Below are 25655 nucleotides of genomic sequence, written 5' to 3' on the forward strand. Positions count from 1 at the left end.
GTATTATAGAGACAACACACTTATTACAGACTACCCTGACTGGAGTGACAGAGAGGAATGGGAGCAGCACACAATACCTCAGACAGAGCAGTGCCTCGCTGGGTGTCTCATATGTGTAATATACCTCACAGAGCAGTATTATAGAGACAACACACTTATTACAGACTACCCTGCATGGAGTGACAGAGAGAGGAATGGGAGCAGCACACAATACCTCAGACAGAGCAGTGCCTCGCTGGGTGTCTCATATGTGTAATATACCTCACAGAGCAGTATTATAGAGACAACACACTTATTACAGACTACCCTGACTGGAGTGACAGAGAGAGGAATGGGAGCAGCACACAATACCTCAGACAGAGCAGTGCCTCGCTGGGTGTCTCCTATGTGTAATATACCTCACAGAGCAGTATTATAGAGACAGCACACTTATCCCAAACTACCCTGACTGGAGTGACAGAGAGAGGAATGGGAGCAGCACACAATACCTCAGACAGAGCAGTGCCTCGCTGGGTGTCTCCTATGTGTAATTTACCTCACAGAGCAGTATTATAGAGACAGCACACTTATCCCAGGCTACCCTGACTGGAGTGACAGAGAGAGGAATGGGAGCAGCACACAATACCTCAGACAGAGCAGTGCCTCGCTGGGTGTCTCCTATGTGTAATTTACCTCACAGAGCAGTATTATAGAGACAGCACACTTATCCCAGGCTACCCTGACTGGAGTGACAGAGAGAGGAATGGGAGCAGCACACAATACCTCAGACAGAGCAGTGCCTCGCTGGGTGTCTCCTATGTGTAATATACCTCACAGAGCAGTATTATAGAGACAGCACACTTATTCCAGACTACCCTGCATGGAGTGACAGAGAGGAATGGGAGCAGCACACAATACCTCAGACAGAGCAGTGCCTCGCTGGGTGTCTCATATGTGTAATTTACCTCACAGAGCAGTATTATAGAGACAGCACACTTATCCCAGACTACCCTGACTGGAGTGACAGAGAGGAATGGGAGCAGCACACAATACCTCAGACAGAGCAGTGCCTCGCTGGGTGTCTCATATGTGTAATTTACCTCACAGAGCAGTATTATAGAGACAGCACACATCCCAAACTACCCTGACTGGAGTGACAGAGAGAGGAATGGGAGCAGCACACAATACCTCAGACAGAGCAGTGCCTCGCTGGGTGTCTCCTATGTGTAATTTACCTCACAGAGCAGTATTATAGAGACAGCACACTTATCCCAGACTACCCTGCATGGAGTGACACAGAGAGGAATGGGAGCAGCACACAATACCTCAGACAGAGCAGCTGGGTGTCTCCTATGTGTAATTTACCTCACAGAGCAGTATTATAGAGACAGCACACTTATCCCAGGCTACCCTGCATGGAGTGACAGAGAGGAATGGGAGCAGCACACAATACCTCAGACAGAGCAGCGCCCCGTTGGGTGTCTCTTATGTGTAATTTACCTCACAGAGGTATAACCGCTGACTATGTGCTCCCCCCTCACTATAACCCCCTGGTACCAGACAATTGGTGAGTCAGTGGGTCCTGTGGAGGAGCAGTCTCCGCATGCAGCATTTACACAGCACCAGAAGCAGGAAATGGCGCCATTTAGACTCTGGTCCTGCTCTCTGGCAAGCCCCGCCCCCTTAATGGTGCGCGGTCCCTCTATGTCATTTATACTGGCTTCTCCACGTATGTGTAAAAAGAGAGTGCGCACCCCCTTATACATGTATAATGCCAGTGTGGGTACACAGCGGGCACCGCGGCCTATAGCCGGGTGATCGCTGTCCCTTCATGCCGCCATTTGCACCAGGGACTCAATAACCAGGACCCCGGCGTATCACTCACCGCGCCACGTCTGCTTTGGCATCTGTTAGGGGTGGCGGCATGCTGTCGGCGTGGGATCACACCCTGGGGTATGAGAAACATCACCTCAGGAGCTCAGTGTCCTGTCAGCGGGGATAGGAACCATTAACTCTGGGGATGTTGGTTCGGTCCCCCCCACGATGCAGGAGACTGGTGCCAACCTGCACTGCCAGAAAAATAAGATTTTACTTACCGATAAATCTATTTCTCGGAGTCCGTAGTGGATGCTGGGGTTCCTGAAAGGACCATGGGGAATAACGGCTCCGCAGGAGACAGGGCACAAAAAGTAAAGCTTTTTCCGATCAGGTGGTGTGCACTGGCTCCTCCCCCTATGACCCTCCTCCAGACTCCAGTTAGGTACTGTGCCCGGACGAGCGTACACAATAAGGGAGGATTTTGAATCCCGGGTAAGACTCATACCAGCCACACCAATCACACCGTACAACTTGTGATCTAAACCCAGTTAACAGTATGATAACAGCGGAGCCTCTGAAAGATGGCTTCCTACAACAATAACCCGAATAAGTTAACAATAACTATGTACAATTTATGCAGATAATCCGCACTTGGGATGGGCGCCCAGCATCCACTACGGACTCCGAGAAATAGATTTATCGGTAAGTAAAATCTTATTTTCTCTATCGTCCTAGTGGATGCTGGGGTTCCTGAAAGGACCATGGGGATTATACCAAAGCTCCCAAACGGGCGGGAGAGTGCGGATGACTCTGCAGCACCGAATGAGAGAACTCCAGGTCCTCCTTAGCCAGAGTATCAAATTTGTAAAATTTTACAAACGTGTTCTCCCCTGACCACGTAGCTGCTCGGCAAAGTTGTAATGCCGAGACCCCTCGGGCAGCCGCCCAAGATGAGCCCACCTTCCTTGTGGAGTGGGCCTTTACAGATTTAGGCTGTGGCAGGCCTGCCACAGAATGTGCCAGTTGGATTGTGCTACAAATCCAACGAGCAATCGTCTGCTTAGACGCAGGAGAACCCATCTTGTTGGGTGCATACAATATAAACAACGAGTCAGATTTTCTGACTCCAGCTGTTCTTGCAATATATATTTTTAATGCTCTGACAACGTCCAGTAACTTGGAGTCCTCCAAGTCACTTGTAGCCGCAGGCACTACAATAGGCTGGTTCAGATGAAATGCTGACACCACCTTAGGGAGAAAATGCGGACGAGTCCGCAGTTCTGCCCTGTCCGAATGGAAAATCAGATATGGGCTTTTGTAAGATAAAGCTGCCAATTCTGACACTCTCCTGGCAGAAGCCAGGGCTAGAAGCATGGTCACTTTCCAAGTGAGATATTTCAAATCCACCTTATTTAGTGGTTCAAACCAATGAGATTTTAGAAAATCCAAAACTACATTGAGATCCCACGGTGCCACTGGAGGCACCACAGGAGGCTGTATATGCAGCACTCCCTTAACAAAGGTCTGGACTTCAGGGACTGAAGCCAATTCTTTTTGAAAGAAAATCGACAGGGCCGAAATTTGAACCTTAATAGATCCCAATTTGAGACCCATAGACAATCCTGATTGCAGGAAATGTAGGAATCGACCCAGTTGAAATTCCTCCGTCGGAGCACTCCGATCTTCGCACCACGCAACATATTTTCGCCAAATTCGGTGATAATGTTGCACGGTTACTTCTTTCCTTGCTTTAATCAAAGTAGGAATGACTTCTTCCGGCATGCCTTTTTCCATTAGGATCCGGCGTTCAACCGCCATGCCGTCAAACGCAGCCGCGGTAAGTCTTGAAACAGACAGGGACCCTGCTGAAGCAAGTCCCTCCTTAGAGGTAGAGGCCACGGATCTTCCGTGATCATCTCTTGAAGTTCCGGGTACCAAGTCCTTCTTGGCCAATCCGGAACCACTAGTATCGTTCTTACGCCTCTTTGCCGTATAATTCTCAATACTTTTGGTATGAGAGGCAGAGGAGGAAACACATACACCGACTGGTACACCCAAGGCGTTACCAGCGCGTCCACAGCTATTGCCTGCGGATCTCTTGACCTGGCGCAATACCTGTCCAGTTTTTTGTTGAGGCGAGACGCCATCATGTCCACCATTGGTCTTTCCCAACGGGTTACCAGCATGTGGAAGACTTCTGGATGAAGTCCCCACTCTCCCGGGTGAAGATCGTGTCTGCTGAGGAAGTCTGCTTCCCAGTTGTCCACTCCCGGGATGAACACTGCTGATAGCGCTATCACATGATTCTCTGCCCAGCGAAGAATCCTTGCAGCTTCTGCCATTGCACTCCTGCTTCTTGTGCCGCCCTGTCTGTTCACATGGGCGACTGCCGTGATGTTGTCCGACTGGATCAACACCGGTTCTCCCTGAAGCAGAGGTTCTGCCTGGCTTAGAGCATTGTATATTGCTCTTAGTTCCAGAATGTTTATGTGAAGAGACGTTTCCAGGCTCGTCCATACTCCCTGGAAGTTTCTTCCTTGTGTGACTGCTCCCCAGCCTCTCAGGCTGGCGTCCGTGGTCACCAGGATCCAATCCTGTATGCCGAATCTGCGGCCCTCCAATAGATGAGGACTCTGCAACCACCACAGAAGAGACACCCTTGTCCTTGGAGACAGGGTTATCCGTAGGTGCATCTGAAGATGCGACCCTGACCATTTGTCCAACAGATCCCTTTGGAAAATTCTTGCGTGGAATCTGCCGAATGGAATTGCTTCGTAAGAAGCCACCATTTTTCCCAGGACTCTTGTGCATTGATGTACAGACACCTTTCCTGGTTTTAGGAGGTTCCTGACAAGCTCGGATAACTCCTTGGCTTTTTCCTCCGGGAGAAAAACCTTTTTCTGAACCGTGTCCAGAATCATCCCTAGGAACAGCAGACGAGTTGTCGGCATTAACTGGGATTTTGGAATATTCAGAATCCACCCGTGCTGTTTTAGCACTTCTTGAGACAGTGCTAATCCCATCTCTAGCTGTTCTCTGGACCTCGCCCTTATTAGGAGATCGTCCAAGTATGGGATAATTAATACGCCTTTTCTTCGAAGAAGAATCATCATCTCGGCCATTACCTTTGTAAAGATCCGAGGTGCCGTGGACAATCCGAACGGCAGCGTCTGAAACTGATAGTGACAGTTTTGTACAACGAACCTGAGGTACCCCTGGTGTGAGGGGTAAATTGGAACGTGGAGATACGCATCCTTGATGTCCAAGGATACCATAAAGTCCCCCTCTTCCAGGTTCGCTATCACTGCTCTGAGTGACTCCATTTTGAACTTGAACTTCTTTATGTACAGGTTCAAGGACTTCAGATTTAGAATAGGCCTTACCGAGCCATCCGGCTTCGGTACCACAAAAAGAGTGGAATAATACCCCTTCCCTTGTTGTAGAAGAGGTACCTTGACTATCACCTGCTGAGAGTACAGCTTGTGAATGGCTTCCAAAACCGTCTCCCTTTCGGAGGGGGACGTTGGTAAAGCAGACTTCAGGAAACGGCGAGGTGGATCCGTCTCTAATTCCAACCTGTATCCTTGAGATATTATCTGCAGGATCCAGGGATCTACCTGCGAGTGAGCCCACTGCGCGCTGTAATTTTTGAGACGACCGCCCACCATCCCCGAGTCCGCTTGAGGAGCCCCAGCGTCATGCTGAGGCTTTTGTAGAAGCCGGGGAGGGCTTCTGTTCCTGGGAAGGAGCTGCGTGTTGCTGTCTCTTCCCTCGACCTTTGCCTCGTGGCAGATATGAATAGCCCTTTGCTCTCTTATTTTTAAAGGAACGAAAGGGCTGCGGTTGAAAAGTCGGTGCCTTTTTCTGTGGGGGAGTGACTTGAGGTAGAAAGGTGGATTTCCCGGCTGTAGCCGTGGCCACCAAATCTGATAGACCGACTCCAAATAACTCCTCCCCTTTATACGGCAAAACTTCCATATGCCGTTTTGAATCCGCATCGCCTGACCACTGTCGCGTCCATAAAGCTCTTCTGGCCGAAATGGACATAGCACTTACCCGTGATGCCAGTGTGCAGATATCCCTCTGTGCATCACGCATATAAAGAAATGCATCCTTTATTTGTTCTAACGACAGTAAAATATTGTCCCTGTCCAGGGTATCAATATTTTCAATCAGGGACTCTGACCAAACTACCCCAGCACTGCCCATCCAGGCAGTCGCTACAGCTGGTCGTAGTATAACACCTGCATGTGTGTATATACTTTTTTGGATATTTTCCATCCTCCTATCTGATGGATCTTTAAGTGCGGCCGTCTCAGGAGAGGGTAACGCCACTTGTTTAGATAAGCGTGTTAGCGCCTTGTCCACCCTAGGAGGTGTTTCCCAGCGCTCCCTAACCTCTGGCGGGAAAGGGTATAATGCCAATAATTTCTTTGAAATTATCAGTTTTTTATCAGGGGCAACCCACGCTTCATTACACACGTCATTTAATTCTTCTGATTCAGGAAAAACTATAGGTAGTTTTTTCATACCCCACATAATACCCTGTTTAGTGGTACCTGTAGTATCAGCTAAATGTAACGCCTCCTTCATTGCCAAAATCATATAACGTGTGGCCCTACTGGAAAATACGGTTGATTCGTCACCGTCACCACTGGAGTCATCGCCTGTGTCTGGGTCTGTGTCGACCGACTGAGGCAAAGGGCGTTTCACAGCCCCTGACGGTGTTTGAGTCGCCTGGACAGGCACTAATTGATTGTCCGGCCGCCTCATGTCGTCAAACGACTGCTTTAGCGTGTTGACACTATCCCGTAGTTCCATAAATAAAGGCATCCATTCCGGTGTCGACTCCCTAGGGGGTGACATCCTCATATTTGGCAATTGCTCCGCCTCCACACCAATATCGTCCTCATACATGTCGACACACACGTACCGACACACAGCAGACACACAGGGAATGCTCCTAACGAAGACAGGACCCACTAGCCCTTTGGGGAGACAGAGGGAGAGTTTGCCAGCACACACCAAAAGCGCTATATATATATCAGGGATAGCCTTATAATAAGTGCTCCCTTATAGCTGCTTTGTTATATCAAATTATCGCCATAAATGTGCCCCCCCCTCTCTGTTTTACCCTGTTTCTGTAGTGCAGTGCAGGGGAGAGACTTGGGAGCCGTCCTGACCAGCGGAGCTGTGAGAGGAAATGGCGCCGTGTGCTGAGGAGATAGGCCCCGCCCCTTTTCTGGCGGGCTCGTCTCCCGCTATTTAGAGAAATCAGGCAGGGGTTAAATATCTCCATATAGCCTCTAGGGCTATATGTGAGGTATTTTTAGCCTTTATAGGTAATCATTTTGCCTCCCAGGGCGCCCCCCTCCCAGCGCCCTGCACCCTCAGTGACTGCCGTGTGAAGTGTGCTGAGAGGAAAATGGCGCACAGCTGCAGTGCTGTGCGCTACCTTTTGAAGACTGCAGGAGTCTTCAGCCGCCGATTCTGGACCTCTTCTGTCTTCAGCATCTGCAAGGGGGCCGGCGGCGTGGCTCCGGTGACCATCCAGGCTGTACCCGTGATCGTCCCTCTGGAGCTTGATGTCCAGTAGCCAAGAAGCCAATCCATCCTGCACGCAGGTGAGTTGACTCCTTCTCCCCTCAGTCCCTCGCTGCAGTGATCCTGTTGCCAGCAGGAATCACTGTAAAATAAAAAACCTAGCTAAACTTTTTCTAAGCAGCTCTTTAGGAGAGCCACCTAGATTGCACCCTTCTCGGCCGGGCACAAAAATCTAACTGGAGTCTGGAGGAGGGTCATAGGGGGAGGAGCCAGTGCACACCACCTGATCGGAAAAAGCTTTACTTTTTGTGCCCTGTCTCCTGCGGAGCCGTTATTCCCCATGGTCCTTTCAGGAACCCCAGCATCCACTAGGACGATAGAGAAATAGCAAACTAACATAACGTCTGAAGATAACTCTCTGGAGAGCAACAGAATGCACCTGTCTCCTTGGGCACATTTTCTAAACCGAGTCTGGTAGGAGGGGCATAGAGGGGAGGAGCCAGCGCACACCGAAAAGTGCAAGGCTCCAGTGAACCCGATCTATACCCCATGGTAACTACATTTCCCAGTATCCACTAGGACATTAGAGAAATAGGCATTGATACACAAGGATAGGTGCTATCTATTGTATAATGGTCCACAAGATTGTGTAGGATCCTGGTGGACTGAATGATATGGTCATACAGCAATGTTGGCCCGGGGTCAGGAGGATGGGAAAGTGAAGAAAGACAAATGGTGAGGATATGTGTGGACTGTACAGAATGTGATAGGCTTGTCTGAAGAGATGAGGTTTCAGGGAACGCTTGAAGGTTTGGAGACTAGAGGAGAGTCTTATTGTACGTGGGAGGGCATTCCACGGAGTGGTTGCAGCCTGATGAAAGTCCTGCAGTCGTGAGTGGGAGCGAGTAATGAGTGTGGATGAGAGACGCAGATCTTGTGCAGAGCGGAGAGGTCAGGTTGGGAGATATTATGAGATGAGAGAAGAGATATATGTTGGTGTGGTTTGGTTAATGGCCTTGTATGTCAGTAAAAGTATTTTATATTGAATACGGTAGAATACCGGTAACCAATGGAGGGACTGACAGAGCGGATCTGCAGACGATGACCGTCTAGCGAGGAAGATTAGCCTCGCAGCTGCAGTCAGAATGGATTGTAGTGGTGAGAGTCTATGTTTGGGAAGACCGGTCAGGAGACTATTACAATAATCAATGCGGGAGATGATAAGAGCGTGGATTAGAGTGTTAGCAGTGTCATGTGTAAGATATGGTCGTATTCTGGATGTTTCTTAGATGAATGTAACATGATTTAGAGACAGAGTGAATGTGGGGATAAAGGACAGATCAGAGTCAGGATGACACCTAGGCAGCGAGCTTGTGGGGTAGGGATGATTGCTGAGTTATCAGCAGTGATAGAGATATCAGGTTGGTAACTACTATTGGCCGGAGGAAATATAATTAATTCTGTTTTGGAAATATTAAGTTTGAGGTGGCGAGATGTCATCCAAGATGAAACAGAGAGACATTCAGTGACACTCTCTGGCCTGCTGTCTCTCAGTATTATTGTCTCTCAGGACTCCAGCTGTCTCTCTCAAGACTGCTGTCTCTTATGACTCTCACAGTCTCTCTCAGGGCTGATGTCTTTCTGGACTCTAATAGCCACTCTCAGAACTGCTATCTCTCAGGACTCTCGAAGTCAGAAATTTAGCAAAACTATTATTATTATGTATTGTTTATTTACAATAGTAATAGAACAAAACTGGGTAATAACAGACAGACATAGAGGTAGGAAGGCCCTGCTCGAAAGCTTACACTCTATAGGGAAAATGAGAATTTACTCACCGGTAATTCTATTTCTCGTAGTCCGTAGTGGATGCTGGGTACTCCGTAAGGACCATGGGGAATAGACGGGCTCCGCAGGAGACTGGGCACTCTTAAAAGAAAGATTAGGTACTACATCTGGTGTGCACTGGCTCCTCCCTCTATGCCCCTCCTCCAGACCTCAGTTAGGGAAACTGTGCCCGGAAGAGCTGACATTACAAGGAAAGGATATGGAATCCCGGGGACAAGACTCATACCAGCCACACCAATCACACCGTACAACTCGTGATAACTATACCCAGTTAACAGTATGAACAACAACTGAGCCTCATTCAACAGATGGCTCAGAACAATAACCCTTTAGTTAAGCAATAACTATATACATGTATTGCAGAGAGTCCGCACTTGGGACGGGCTCCCAGCATCCACTACGGACTACGAGAAATAGAATTACCGGTGAGTAAATTCTTATTTTCTCTGACAACCTAGTGGATGCTGGGTACTCCGTAAGGACCATGGGGATTATACCAAAGCTCCCAAACGGGCGGGAGAGTGCGGATGACTCTGCAGCACCGAATGAGCAATTTTAGGCCCATAGTCACAAGTAGATAGGGAGGTTATGTGTGGACTGTACAGAGGGGATATAAGTAGATAGGGAGGTTATGTGTGGACTGTACAGAGGGGATATAAGTAGATAGGGAGGTTATGTGTGGACTGTACAGAGGGGATATAAGTAGATAGGGAGGTTATGTGTGGACTGTACAGAGGGGATATAAGTAGATAGGGAGGTTATGTGTGGACTGTACAGAGGGGATATAAGTAGATAGGGAGGTTATGTGTGGACTGTACAGAGGGGATATAAGTAGATAGGGAGGTTATGTGTGGACTGTACAGAGGGGATGTAAGTAGATGGGGAGGTTATGTGTGGTCTGTACAGAGGGGATGTAAGTAGATGGGGAGGTTATGTGTGGACTGTACAGAGGGGATATAAGTAGATAGGGAGGTTATGTGTGGACTGTACAGAGGGGATATAAGTAGATAGGGAGGTTATGTGTGTTCTGTACAGAGGGGATATAAGTAGATAGGGAGGTTATGTGTGTTCTGTACAGAGGGGATATAAGTAGATAGGGAGGTTATGTGTGGACTGTACAGAGGGGATATAAGTAGATGGGGAGGTTATGTGTGTTCTGTACAGAGGGGATGTAAGTAGATGGGGAGGTTATGTGTGGACTGTACAGAGGGGATATAAGTAGATAGGGAGGTTATGTGTGGACTGTACAGAGGGGATATAAGTAGATAGGGAGGTTATGTGTGTTCTGTACAGAGGGGATATAAGTAGATAGGGAGGTTATGTGTGGACTGTACAGAGGGGATGTAAGTAGATGGGGAGGTTATGTGTGTTCTGTATAGAGGGGATATAAGTAGATGGGGAGGTTATGTGTGGACTGTACAGAGAGGATATAAGTAGATAGGGAGGTTGTGTGTGTTCTGTACAGAGGGGATGTAAGTAGATGGGGAGGTTATGTGTGGACTGTACAGAGGGGATATAAGTAAATAGGGAGGTTGTGTGTGTTATGTACAGAGGGGATATAAGTAAATAGGGAGGTTATGTGTGGACTGTACAGAGGGGATATAAGTAGATAGGGAGGTTGTGTGTGTTCTGTACAGAGGGGATACAAGTAGATAGGGAGGTTGTGTGTGTTCTGTACAAAGGGGATGTAAGTAGATAGGGAGGAATATGATTTGATAAGCTTCCTGAAGAGGTGAGTAGCTAAATAATCAGACCATCCTAGCAAGGGAACATCATGGAGGACGGAGATATAGCAATGGCTGTTTACCTGTAATGATCTTGTGGAAGACGGCTTTGTCCTGTGACAGGAGGCTGCTGTATAGGGCAGCACAGTCTGCGATAGGTCCACAATCTGCCGCTATACAGAGAGACACCAAACACTGTGAAAGAGAGATCTGATGAGTAGAAGAATTTTACCAAGATGGTAAAACAATGACATTGCAGACATCACCTGTAAGCTCTGCTCCAGCAGCACGCCATGGTCACTGGTGGGAGATAGCTCCAGTAAATCACCCTGGTCGCTGGGGGGATATAGAAGCAGCTCAGCCAACACCTCCATGAAAGTCTCCGCACAAGTCTCCAGGTTGCTGGAAGATAGGACACAAGGCCACAAGTCTATATGTAACATTGAGCAGCCCTACAATTGTAGGATCATACAAAGGGATAAAGTACTGTATCAATAATAATTATACAAGACGACTTAATGTATGCAACTGACACACCTCAATGGTATTAACATATTACTCCTACAGCACACCCTGCAGACTGCACCGGGGAAACAGGGAGATCACTGGTAACTACCCCCCCCGGATATTTATACATTACTCCACTACATCCTGCAGACTGCACCGGGGAAACAGGGAGATCACTGGTAACTACCCCCCTTCCCCCCCCCGGGTATTTATACATTACTCCACTACATCCTGCAGACTGCACCGGGGGAATCAGGGAGATCACTGGTAACTACCACCCCCCGGGTATTTATACATTACTCCACTACCCCCCCGGGTATTTATACATTACTCCACTACATCCTGCAGACTGCACCGGAGAAACAGGGAGATCACTGGTAACTACCCCCCCCGGGTATTTATACATTACTCCACTACATCCTGCAGACTGCACCGGAGAAACAGGGAGATCACTGGTAACTACCCCCCCCGGGTATTTATACATTACTCCACTACATCCTGCAGACTGCACCGGAGAAACAGGGAGATCACTGGTAACTACCACCCCCCGGGTATTTATACATTACTCCACTACATCCTGCAGACTGCACCGGGGAACCAGGGAGATCACTGGTAACTACCCCCCTCCCCCCCCCCCGGGTATTTATACATTACTCCACTACATCCTGCAGACTGCACCAGCGAATCAGGGAGATCACTGGTAACTACCACCCCCCGGGTATTTATACATTACTCCACTACATCCTGCAGACTGCACCGGGGAACCAGGGAGATCACTGGTAACTACCCCCCTCCCCCCCCCGGGTATTTATACATTACTCCACTACATCCTGCAGACTGCACCAGCGAATCAGGGAGATCACTGGTAACTATCCCCCCCAGGTATTTGTACATTACTCCACTACATCCTGCAGACTGCACCGGAGAAACAGGGAGATCACCCCGGATATTTATACATTACTCCACTACATCCTGCAGACTGCACCGGAGAAACAGGGAGATCACCCCGGATATTTATACATTACTCCACTACATCCTGCAGACTGCACCGGAGAAACAGGGAGATCACTGGTAACTACCCCCCCCCGGGTATTTATACATTACTCCACTACATCCTGCAGACTGCACCGGGGAAACAGGGAGATCACTGGTAACTACCCCCCCCCGGGTGTTTATACATTACTCCACTACATCCTGCAGACTGCACCGGAGAAACAGGGAGATCAGTGGTAACTACCCCCCCCCCCCCCCCCGGGTATTTATACATTACTCCACTACATCCTGCAGACTGCACCGGGGAAACAGGGAGATCACTGGTAACTACCACCCCCCCCCCCCCCCCCCGGGTATTTATACATTACTCCACCACATCCTGCAGACTGCACCGGAGAAATAGGGAGATCACTGGTATCTACCCCCCGGGGTATTTATACATTACTCCACCACATCCTGCAGACTGCACCGGGGTAACAGGGAGATCACTGGTAGCTACCCCCCCCCCCACCCAGATAGTTATACATAACTCCACCACATCCTGCAGACTGCACCGGGAAAACAGGGAGATCACTGGTAACTACCCCCCCCGGGTATTTATACATTACTCCACCACATCCTGCAGACTGCACCGGGGAATCAGGGAGATCACTGGTAACTACCCCCCTCCTCCCCCCGGGTATTTATACATTACTCCATTACATCCTGCAGACTGCACCGAGGAAACAGGGAGATCACTGGTAACTACCCCCCCCCCCCCCCCCCGGGTATTTATACATTACTACATTACTCCACCACACCCTGCAGATGGCACCGGGGAAACAGGGAGATCACTGGTAACTACCCCCCATGGGTATTTATACATTACTCCCCCACATCCTGCAGACTGCACCGGGGAAACAGGGAGATCACTGGTAACTACCCCCTGGGTATTTATACATTACTCCCCCACATCCTGCAGACTGCACCGGGGAAACAGGGGGATCACTGGTAACTACCCCCCCATGGGTATTTATACATTACTCCCCCACATCCTGCAGACTGCACCGGGGAAACAGGGAGATCACTGGTAACTACCCCCTGGGTATTTATACATTACTCCCCCACATCCTGCAGACTGCACCAGGGAAACAGGGGGATCACTGGTAACTACCCCCCCATGGGTATTTATACATTACTCCCCCACATCCTGCAGACTGCACCGGGGAAACAGGGAGATCACCGGTAACTACCCCCCCTCGGGTATTTATACATTACTCCACCACACCCTGCAGACTGCACCGGGGAAACAGGGAGATCACTGGTAACTACCCCCCGGGGTATTTATATATTACTCCACCACATCCTGCAGACTGCACCGGGGTAACAGGGAGATCACTGGTAACTACCCCCCCCCCCCCCGGGTATTTATACATTACTCCACCACACCCTGCAGACTGCACCGGGGTAACAGGGAGATCACTGGTAACTACCCCCCCTCCCCCCCGGATATTTATACATTACTCCACCACATCCTGCAGACTGCACCGGGGAATCAGGAAGATCACTGGTAACTACCCCCAGGGGTATTTATACATTACTCCTCCAGCAAGCACACCCTGCAAACTGCACCGGGGAAACAGGGAGATCACTGGTAACTACCCCCCCGGGTATTTATACATTACTCCACCACATCCTGCAGACTGCAGCAGGGGTACAGGGAGATCACCGGTAACTACCCCCCCGGGTATTTATACATTACTCCACCACATCCTGCAGACTGCACTGGGGAAACAGGGAGATCACTGGTAACTACCCCCAGGGGTATTTATACATTACTTCTCCACATCCTGCAGACTGCACCGGGGAAATAGGAAGATCACTGTAACTACCCCCCCGGGTATTTATACATTACTCCACCACATTCTGCAGACTGCACTGGGGAAACGGGCACAATCCCGACAGGGGGGCGAGCGCAATGCAGCCCCTTGCAGGCTTGCTGCGCCCGCAACCCTGCGGGGACACTGCCTTGCTACGCTCGGCACACTAATTTATTCTCCCTCTATGGGTGTCGTGGACACCCATAGAGGGAGAATATGTCGGGATTGTGCCGGTTGGGATCAGGGTGTCGGTATATTTCGACCACCAGGATCCTGTCCGGCGGGATCTTGACCGCATCCCGTACAGATGTAGCCATGCTCATCTTTGCTGCAATGGAATTAATTCATTAATGAAGCGATTGCCAGATGCAAATAGTAGCAGCCTGGCACGCCATACAGTATGCCGCATCACAGCCTGGCACGCCATACAGTAAGATGCATCACAGCCTGGAACGCCATACAGTAAGATGCATCACAGCCTGGCACGCCATACAGTGTGCCGCATCGCAGCCTGGCACGCCATACAGTAAGACGCATCACAGCGCGGCACGCCATACAGTAAGACGCATCACAGCCTGGCACACCATACAGTAAGACGCATCACAGCCTGGCACGCCATACAGTAAGACGAATCACAGCCTTGCACGCCATACAGTAAGACGCATCACAGCGTGGCACGCCATACAGTATGCCACATCGCAGCGTGGCACGCCATACAGTAAGACGCATCGCAGCGTGGCACGCCATACAGTAAGACGCATCACAGCCTGGCACGCCATACAGTATGCTGCATCACAGCGTGGCACGCCATACAGTAAGATGCATCACAGCCTGGCACGCCATACAGTAAGACGCATCACAGCCTGGCACGCCATACAGTAAGACGCATCACAGCCTGGCACGCCATACAGTAAGACGCATCACAGCCTGGCACGCCATACAGTAAGACGCATCACAGCCTGGCACGCCATACAGTAAGACGCATCACAGCCTGGCACGCCATACAGTAAGACGCATCACAGCCTGGCACCCCATACAGTAAGACGCATCACAGCCTGGCACCCCATACAGTAAGACGCATCACAGCCTGGCACCCCATACAGTATGCCGCATCGCAGCATGGCACCCCATACAGTATGCCGCATCACAGCGTGGCACGCCATACAGTAAGACGCATCACAGCCTGGCACGCCATACAGTAAGACGCATCACAGCCTGGCACGCCATACAGTATGCCGCATCACAGCCTGGCACGCCATACAGTATGCCGCATCACAGCCTGGCACGCCATACAGTAAGATGCATCACAGCCTGGCACGCCATACAGTAAGATGCATCACAGCCTGGCACGCCATACAGTAAGATGCATCACAGCCTGGCACGCCATACAGTAAGACGCATCACAGCCTGGCACCCCATACAGTATGCCACATCACAGCGTGGCACGCCATACAGTATGCCGCATCGCAGCCTGGCACGCCATACAGTAAGACGCATCACAGCGTGGCACGCCATACAGTAAGACGCATCACAGCCTGGCACGCCATACAGTAAGACGCACCACAGCGTGGCACGCCATACAGTAAGACGCATCGCAGCCTGGCACGCCATACAGTAAGATGCATCACAGCCTGGCACCCCATACAGTATGCCACATCACAGCGTGGCACGCCATACAGTATGCCGCATCGCAGCCTGGCACGCCATACAGTAAGACGCATCACAGCGTGGCACGCCATACAGTATGCCGCATCACAGCCTGGCACGCCATACAGTATGCCGCATCACAGCGTGGCTCCCCATACAGTATGCCGCATCGCAGCCTAGCACGCCATACAGTATGCCGCATCGCAGCCTGGCACGCCATACAGTATGCCGCATCGCAGCCTGGCACGCCATACAGTATGCCGCATCACTGCCTGGCACGCCATACAGTAAGACGCATCACAGCCTGGCACGCCATACAGTAAGATGCATCGCAGCCTTGCACGCCATACAGTAAGACGCATCACTGCCTGGCACGCCATACAGTAAGACGCATCACAGCCTGGCACGCCATACAGTAAGATGCATCGCAGCCTTGCACGCCATACAGTAAGACGCATCACTGCCTGGCACGCCATACAGTAAGATGCATCGCAGCCTTGCACGCCATACAGTAAGATGCATCACAGCCTGGCACGCCATACAGTAAGATGCATCACAGCCTGGCACGCCATACAGTAAGATGCATCGCAGCCTTGCACGCCATACAGTAAGATGCATCACAGCCTGGCACGCCATACAGTAAGACGCATCGCAGCCTGGCACGCCATACAGTAAGACGCATTGCAGCCTGGCACGCCATACAGTAAGACGCATCGCATCCTGGCACGCCATACAGTATGCCGCATCGCAGCATGGCACGTCATACAGTATGCCGCATCGCAGCCTAGCACGCCATACAGTATGCCAAATCGCAGCCTGGCACGCCATACAGTAAGACGCATCGCAGCCTAGCACGCCATACAGTATGCCAAATCGCAGCCTGGCACGCCATACAGTAAGATGCATCACAGCCTGGCACGCCATACAGTAAGACGCATCGCAGCCTGGCACGCCATACAGTAAGACGCATCGCAGCCTGACACGCCATACAGTAAGACGCATCGCATCCTGGCACGCCATACAGTAAGATGCATCGCAGCGTGGCACGCCATACAGTAAGATGCATCGCAGCGTGGCACGCCATACAGTATGCCACATCGCAGCCTGGAACGCCATACAGTATGCTTCATCGCAGCCTGGAATGCCATACAGTAAGATGCATCACAGCGTGGCACGCCATACAGTATGCCACATTGCAGCCTGGAACGCCATCCAGTATGCTTCATCACAGCCTGGCACGCCATACAGTAAGACGCATCACAGCGCGGCACGCCATACAGTGTGCCGCATCGCAGCCTGGCACGCCATACAGTAAGACGCATCACAGCATGGCACGCCATACAGTAAGACGCATCACAGCCTGGTACGCCATACAGTAAGATGCATCACAGCATGGCACGCCATACAATAAGATGCATCACAGCGTGGCACGCCATACAGTATGCCACATCGCAGCCTGGCACGCCATACAGTATGCCGCATCGCAGTAAGATGGGCATGGCTACATCTGTAGATCATTTTGTGTTTGTTGGGTGATTCCTATGGGCAGGATCTTCTGTAGGAAACTGCTGGTGTGTTCAAGTCTCATCATTTTATTGGGTGGTCTTCAGTATGCCGGCGGTCGGGCTCCCGGCGACCAGCATACCGGCGCCCGACAGCCGGCATACCGACACTTATTCTTCCTCGTGGGGGTCCACGACCCCCCTGGAGGGAGAATAAAATAGTGTGGCGCGCATAGCAAGGGGCACATTTGCGCTCGCCACACTGTCGGTAAGCCGGCGGTCGGGCTCCCGGCGCCGGTATGCTGGTCGCCGGGAGCCCGACCGCCGGCATATCGTAGTGAACCCCATTTTATCAGATTGTCTTCTGAAACGAAGAGAGATTTGGGAGGTGTGGGATTCTTTCCTCTGTAATACCCCCTTGTTTCTATGTACAGAGATGTTACTAGGATCTGGCACAAACTAATAGTGCTGCCTGTAAGGTGCCATGCGGCTGCCGCTATTACACGTCATGTGGCGGTATTCTGCGGCGCTGACAGCGGTGTAAGTACAAATAACACAATACATGACAGTCTCACCTGGAAGCTTCGGGATGTCTCTTGAAACAATAATAAGAATTCAACAGACCAAAGAGATCAGCCAGAAAGGAGACAGCCCAGGAGCACTGTAGTGAGAGAAAACCGGAGTGTACAATAATCGTGTGACGGACATACATGGGGAGACAGCCCAGGAGCACTGTAGTGAGAGAAAACCGGAGTGTACAATAATCGTGTGACGGACATACATGGGGAGACAGCCCAGGAGCACTGTAGTGAGAGAACACCGGAGTGTACAATAATCGTGTGACGGACATACATGGGGAGACAGCCCAGGAGCACTGTAGTGAGAGAACACCGGAGTGTACAATAATCGTGTGACGGACATACATGGGGAGACAGCCCAGGAGCACTGTAGTGAGAGAAAACCGGAGTGTACAATAATCGTGTGACGGACATACATGGGGAAACAGCCCAGGAACACACACACACATATATATATATTATATATATATATATATATATCCAATAAGAAAGCAGGAGCACTCACCAGTCTTTAAAGTAGCAAAAGGTTTTTAATCAGGTCATCAATGCAGAGTTCTGATCTTGATGACCTGATTAAAAACCTTTTGCTACTTTAAAGACTGGTGAGTGCTCCTGCTTTCTTATTGGATTTGTGTTGGAGTAGGGCTCTGTCCCTGCCTACTTGGATGCTACCCCAGCGATTTTCTATGCAGCACATGAGTGTGGACTTTACCTAGTATATATATATATATATATATATATATATATATATATATATATATATATATATATATATATATATATATATATATATATATATATATATATATATATATATATATATATAAACATGGACACAATTCTCATATTTTGGGCTCTATACACCACCACAAGGGATTGGAAATAAAACAAACAAGATGTGCTCTAACTGCAGACTTTCCGCTTTAATTTGAGGGTATTTACATCCAAATCAGGTGAACGGTGTAGGAATTACAACGGTTTCTATATCTGCCTCCCACTTTTTAAGAGGACCAAAAGTAATGGGACAAACTAAACAATCCTAAATCAAACTTTTCCTTTTTAATACTTTGTTGCAAATCCTTTGCAGACAATTACAGCCTGAAGTGTGGAACGCATAGACATCACCAGACGCTGGGTTCCATCCCTGGTTATGCTCTGCCAGGCCTCTACTGCAAATGTCTTCAGTTCCTGCTTCTTCTTGGGGCATTTTCCCTTCAGTTTTGTCTTCATCAAGTGAAATGCGTGCTCAATCGGATTCAGGTCAGGAGATTGACTTGGCCATTGTATAACATTCCACTTATTTACCTTAAAAAACTCTTTGGTTGCTTTCGCAGTATGCTTCGGGTCATTGTCCATCTGCACTGTGAAGCGCCGTCCAATGAGTTCTGAAGCATTTTACTGAATATGAGCAGATAATATTGTCCGAAACACTTCAGAATTCATCCTGCTGCTTTTGTCACATTATCAATAAATACAAGGGAACCAGTTCCATTGGCAGCCATACATGCCCACTCCATGACCCTACCACCGCCATGCTTCACTGATGAGGTGGTATGTTTTGGATCATGAGCAGTTCCTTTCCTTTTCCATACTCTTCTCTTCCCATCACTCTGGTACAAGTTGATCTTTGTCTCATCTGTCCATAGGATGTTGTTACAGAACTATAAAGGCTTTTTTACATGTTGTTTGGCAAACTCTAATCTGGTCTTCCTGTTTTTGTGGCTCACCAATGGTTTACATCTTGACTACACATTTTGTGAAGTCTTCTCTTGATGGTTGACTGACACATATACACCTACCTCCTGGAGAGTGTTCTTGATCTGGGCAACTGTTGTGAAGGGGTTTTCTTCACCAGGGAAATAATTCTTCTGTCATCCACCACAGTTGTTTTCCGTGGTCTTCTGGGTCTTTTGGTGTTGCTAAGCTCTCCGGTGAGTTCTTTCTTTTTAAGAATGTTCCAAACAGTTGATTTGGCCACACGTAATGTTTTTGCGATCTCTCTGATGGGTTTGTTTTGATTTTTCAGCCTAATGATGGCTTGCTTCACCGATAGTGGCAGTGCTTTGGATCTCATATTGAGAGTCGACAGCAACAGATTCCAAATGCAAATGTCACACCTGGAATCTACTCCAGACCTTTTACCTGCTAAATTGATGATGAAATAACGAGAGAATAGCCCACTCCTGTCCATGAAATAGCTTCTGAGTCGATTGTCCCATTACTTTAGGTCCCTTAAAAAGTGGGAGGCAGATATAGAAACCGTTGTAATTCCTACACCGTTCACCCGAGTTGGATGTAAATACCCTCAAATTAAAGCGGAAAATAAGAATTTACTTACAGATAATTCTATTTCTCGTAGTCCGTAGTGGATGCTGGGGACTCCGTAAGGACCATGGGGAAAAGCGGCTCCGCAGGAGACTGGGCACATCTAAAGAAAGCTTTAGGACTATCTGGTGTGCACTGGCTCCTCCCCCTATGACCCTCCTCCAAGCCTCAGTTAGGATACTGTGCCCGGACGAGCGTACACAATAAGGAAGGATTTTGAATCCCGGGTAAGACTCATACCAGCCACACCAATCACACTGTACAACTTGTGATCTGAACCCAGTTAACAGCATGATAACAGAGGAGCCTCTAGAAAAGATGGCTCACTACAGCAATAACCCGAATTTTTTGGTAACAATAACTATGTACCAGTATTGCAGACAATCCGCACTTGGGATGGGCGCCCAGCATCCACTACGGACTACGAGAAATAGAATTATCGGTAAGTAAATTCTTATTTTCTCTAACGTCCTAAGTGGATGCTGGGGACTCAGTAAGGACCATGGGGATTATACCAAAGCTCCCAAACGGGCGGGAGAGTGCGGATGACTCTGCAGCACCAAATGAGAGAACTCCAGGTCCTCCTCAGCCAGGGTATCAATTTTGTAGAATTTTACAAACGTATTTGCTCCTGACCAAGTAGCTGCTCGGCAAAGTTGTAAAGCCGAGACCCCTCGGGCAGCCGCCCAAGATGAGCCCACCTTCCTTGTGGAGTGGGCATTTACAGATTTTTGGCTGTGGCAGGCCTGCCACAGAATGTGCAAGCTGAATTGTACTACAAATCCAACGAGCAATAGTCTGCTTAGAAGCAGGAGCACCCAGCTTGTTGGGTGCATACAGGATAAACAGCGAGTCAGATTTCCTGACTCCAGCCGTCCTGGAAACATATATTTTCAGGACACTGACAACGTCTAACAACTTGGAGTCCTCCAAGTCCCTAGTAGCCGCAGGCACCACAATAGGTTGGTTCAGGTGAACGCTGAAACCACCTTAGGGAGAAACTGAGGACGAGTCCTCAATTCCGCCCTGTCCGAATGGAAAATCAGATAAGGGCTTTTACAGGATAAAGCCGCCAATTCTGACACGCGCCTGGCCCAGGCCAGGGCCAACAGCATGACCACTTTCCATGTGAGATATTTTAACTCCACAGATTTAAGTGGTTCAAACCAATGTGACTTTTGGAACCCCAAAACTACATTGAGATCCCAAGGTGCCACTGGAGGCACAAAAGGAGGCTGTATATGCAGTACCCCTTTTACAAACGTCTGAACTTCAGGGACTGAAGCTAGTTCTTTTTGGAAAAAAATTGACAGAGCCGAAATTTGAACCTTAATGGACCCCAATTTCAGGCCCATAGACACTCCTGTTTGCAGGAAATGTAGGAATTGACCCAGTTGAATTTCCTCCATCGGGCCTTACTGGCCTCGCACCACGCAACATATTTTCGCCAAATGCGGTGATAATGTTTTGCGGTTACATCCTTCCTGGCTTTGATCAGGATAGGGATGACTTCATCCGGAATGCCTTTTTTCCTTCAGGATCCGGCGTTCAACCGCCATGCCGTCAAACGCAGCCGCGGTAAGTCTTGGAACAGACAGGGTCCTTGCTGGAGCAGGTCCCTTCTTAGAGGTAGAGGCCACGGATCCTCCGTGAGCATCTCTTGAAGTTCCGGTTACCAAGTCCTTCTTGGCCAATCCGGAGCCACGAATATAGTGCTTACTCCTCTCCATCTTATCAATCTCAGTACCTTGGGTATGAGAGGTAGAGGAGGGAACACATACACTGACTGGTACACCCACGGTGTTACCAGAGCGTCTACAGCTATTGCCTGAGGGTCCCTTGACCTGGCGCAATACCTGTCGAGTTTTTCCCAACGGTTTATAATCATGTGGAAGACTTCTGGGTGAAGTCCCCACTCTCCCGGGTGGAGGTCGTGCTGAGGAAATCTGCTTCCCAGTTGTCCACTCCTGGAATGAATACTGCTGACAGTGCTATCACATGATTTTCCGTCCAGCGAAGAATCCTTGCAGCTTCTGCCATTGCCCTCCTGCTTCTTGTGCCACCCTGTCTGTTTACGTGGGTGACTGCCGTGATGTTGTCCGACTGGATCAACACCGACTGACCTTGAAGCAGAGGTCTTGCTAAGCTTAGAGCATTGTAAATGGCCCTTAGCTTCAGGATATTTATGTGAAGTGATGTCTCCAGGCTTGACCATAAGCCCTGGATATTCCTTCCCTGTGTGACTGCTCCCCAGCCTCGCAGGCTGGTATCCGTGGTCACCAGGACCCAGTCCTGAATGCCGAATCTGCGGCCCTCTAGAAGATGAGCACTCTGCAACCACCACAGGAGGGATACCCTTGTCCTTGGTGACAGGGTTATCCGCTGATGCATCTGAAGATGCGACCCGGACCATTTGTCCAGCAGGTCCCACTGGAAAGTTCTTGCGTGGAATCTGCCGAATGGGATTGCTTCGTAGGAAGCCACCATTTTTACCCAGAACCCTTGTGCATTGATGCACTGAGACTTGGCTCGGTTTTAGGAGGTTCCTGACTAGCTCGGATAACTCCCTGGCTTTCTCCTCCGGGAGAAACACCTTTTTCTGGACTGTGTCCAGGATCATCCCTAGGAACAGAAGACAAGTCGTCGGAACCAGCTGCGATTTTGGAATATTGAGAATCCAATCGTGCTGCCGCAACACTACCTGAGATAGTGCTACACCGACCTCCAACTGTTACCTGGATCTTACCCTTATCAGGGAATCGTCCAAGTAAGGGATAACTAAAATTCCCTTCCTTCGAAGGAATATCATCATTTCGGCCATTACCTTGGTAAAGACCCGGGGTGCCGTGGACCATCCATATGGCAGCGTCTGAACTGATAGTGACAGTTCTGTACCATAAACCTGAGGTACCCTTGGTGAGAAGGGTAAATTTTGACATGAAGGTAAGCATCCTTGATGTCCCGAGACATCATGTAGTCCCCTTCTTCCAGGTTCGCAATCACTGCTCTGAGTGACTCAATCTTGAATTTGAACCTCTGTATGTAAGTGTTCAAAGATTTTAGATTTAGAATCGGTCTCACCGAGCCGTCTGGCTTCGGTACCACAACAGTGTGGAATAATACCCCGTTCCCTGTTGCAGGAGGGGTACCTTGATTATCACCTGCTGGGAATACAGCTTGTGAATGGCTTCCAAAACTGTCTCCGTGTCAGAAGGAGACATCGGTAAAGCCGACTTTAGGAAACGGCGAGGGGGAGACGTCTCGAATTCTAATTTGTACCCCTGAGATATCACCTGAAGGATCCAGGGGTCTACTTGCGAGTGAGCCCACTGCGCGCTGAAATTCATTGAGACGGGCCCCCCACCGTGCCTGATTCTGCTTGTAAAGCCCCAGCGTCATACTGAGGGCTTGGCAGAGGCGGGAGAGGGTTTCTGTTCCTGGGAACTGGCTAATTTCTGCAGCCTTTTTCCTCTCCCTCTGCCACGGGGCAGAAATGAGGAGCCTTTTGCCCGCTTGCCCTTATGGGGCCCAAAGGACTGCGCCTGATAATACGGCGTCTTCTTATGTTGAGAGGCGACCTGGGGTACAAACGTGGATTTCCCAGCTGTTGCCGTGGCCACCAGGTCTGAAAGACCGACCCCAAATAACTCCTCCCCTTAATAAGGCAATACTTCCAAATGCCGTTTGGAATACGCATCACCTGACCACTGACGTGTCCATAACCCTCTACTGGTAGAAATGGACAACGCACTTAGACTTGATGCCAGTCGGCAAATATTCCGCTGTGCATCACGCATATATAGAAATGCATCTTTTAAATGCTCTATAGGCAAAAATATACTGTCCCTATCTAGGGTATCAATATTTTCAGTCAGGGAATCCGACCACGCCAACCCAGCACTGCACATCCAGGCTGAGGCGATTGCTGGTCGCAGTATAACACCAGTATGTGTGTAAATACATTTTAGGATACCCTCCTGCTTTCTATCAGCAGGATCCTTAAGGGCGGCCATCTCAGGAGAGGGTAGAGCCCTTACAAGCGTGTGAGCGCTTTATCCCCCCTAGGGGGTATTTCCCAACGCACCCTAACCTCTGGCGGGAAAGGATATAATGCCAATAACATTTTAGAAATTATCAGTTGTTATCGGGGGAAAACCACGCATCATCACACACCTCATTTAATTTCTCAGATTCAGGAAAACTACAGGTAGTTTTTCCTCACCGAACATAATACCCCTTTTTGGTGGTACTCGTATTATCAGAAATGTGTAAAACATTTTTCATTGCCTCAATCATGTAACGTGTGGCCCTACCAGAGCGCTATATATATACAGGGATAACCTTATACAAGTGTTTTTCCCCTTATAGCTGCTGTATCTTTAATACTGCGCTTAATTAGTGCCCCCCCTCTCTTTTTTAACCCTTTCTGTAGTGTAGTGACTGCAGGGGAGAGACAGGGAGCTTCCCTCCAACGGAGCTGTGAGGGAAAATGGCGCCAGTGTGCTGAGGAGATAAGGCCGCCGATAAGGGGGCGGAGCCTATCTCCCGTTTTTCTATGTATTCTGGCAGGGGTTAAATGCATCCATATAGCCCAGGAGCTATATGTGATGCATTTTTTGCCATCCAAGGTGTTTTTTATTGCGTCTCAGGGCGCCCCCCCCCAGCGCCCTGCACCCTCAGTGACCGGAGTGTGAAGTGTGCTGAGAGCAATGGCGCACAGCTGCAGTGCTGTGCGCTACCTTGTTGAAGACAGGACGTCTTCTGCCGCCGATTTTCCGGACCTCTTCTGCCTTCTGGCTCTGTAAGGGGGCCGGCGGCGCGGCTCTGGGACCCATCCAGGCTGGGCCTGTGATCGTCCCTCTGGAGCTAATGTCCAGTAGCCTAAGAAGCCCAATCCACTCTGCACGCAGGTGAGTTCGCTTCTTCTCCCCTTAGTCCCTCGATGCAGTGAGCCTGTTGCCAGCAGGTCTCACTGAAAATAACAAACCTAAACTAAAACTTTCACTAAGAAGCTCAGGAGAGCCCTTAGTGTGCACCCTTCTCGTTCGGGCACAGAGATCTAACTGGGGCTTGGAGGAGGGTCATAGGGGGAGGAGCCAGTGCACACCAGATAGTCCTAAAGCTTTCTTTAGATGTGCCCAGTCTCCTGCGGAGCCGCTATTCCCCATGGTCCTTACGGAGTCCCCAGCATCCACTTAGGACGTTAGAGAAAGTCTGCAGTTAAAGCACATCTTGTTTGTTTCATGTCAAATACATTGTGGTGGTGTATAGAGCCCAAAATATGAGAATTGTGTCGATGTACCAATATTTATGGACCTGACTGTATGTGTG

General features: G+C 49.5%; 1 protein-coding gene across 3 annotated transcripts in view; it reads right to left on the minus strand.

The window, feature by feature from the left end:
- Positions 1-25655, minus strand: part of STK36 (serine/threonine kinase 36) — a 295926-nt gene that overhangs the window by 111464 nt on the left and 158807 nt on the right. For all 3 annotated transcript variants that reach the window (XM_063935506.1, XM_063935505.1, XM_063935504.1), the window contains exons 13-15: positions 17997-18082; positions 11180-11315; positions 10997-11108 (exon numbers count right to left, since the gene is read on the minus strand). In XM_063935506.1, the coding sequence (XP_063791576.1) occupies positions 10997-11108; positions 11180-11315; positions 17997-18082 (334 nt within the window). The remainder of the gene's footprint in view (positions 1-10996; positions 11109-11179; positions 11316-17996; positions 18083-25655) is intronic.

The sequence above is a fragment of the Pseudophryne corroboree genome, chromosome 7 (assembly GCF_028390025.1).
Source record: "Pseudophryne corroboree isolate aPseCor3 chromosome 7, aPseCor3.hap2, whole genome shotgun sequence".
In the NCBI taxonomy this organism is placed as follows: Eukaryota; Metazoa; Chordata; class Amphibia; order Anura; family Myobatrachidae; genus Pseudophryne; species Pseudophryne corroboree.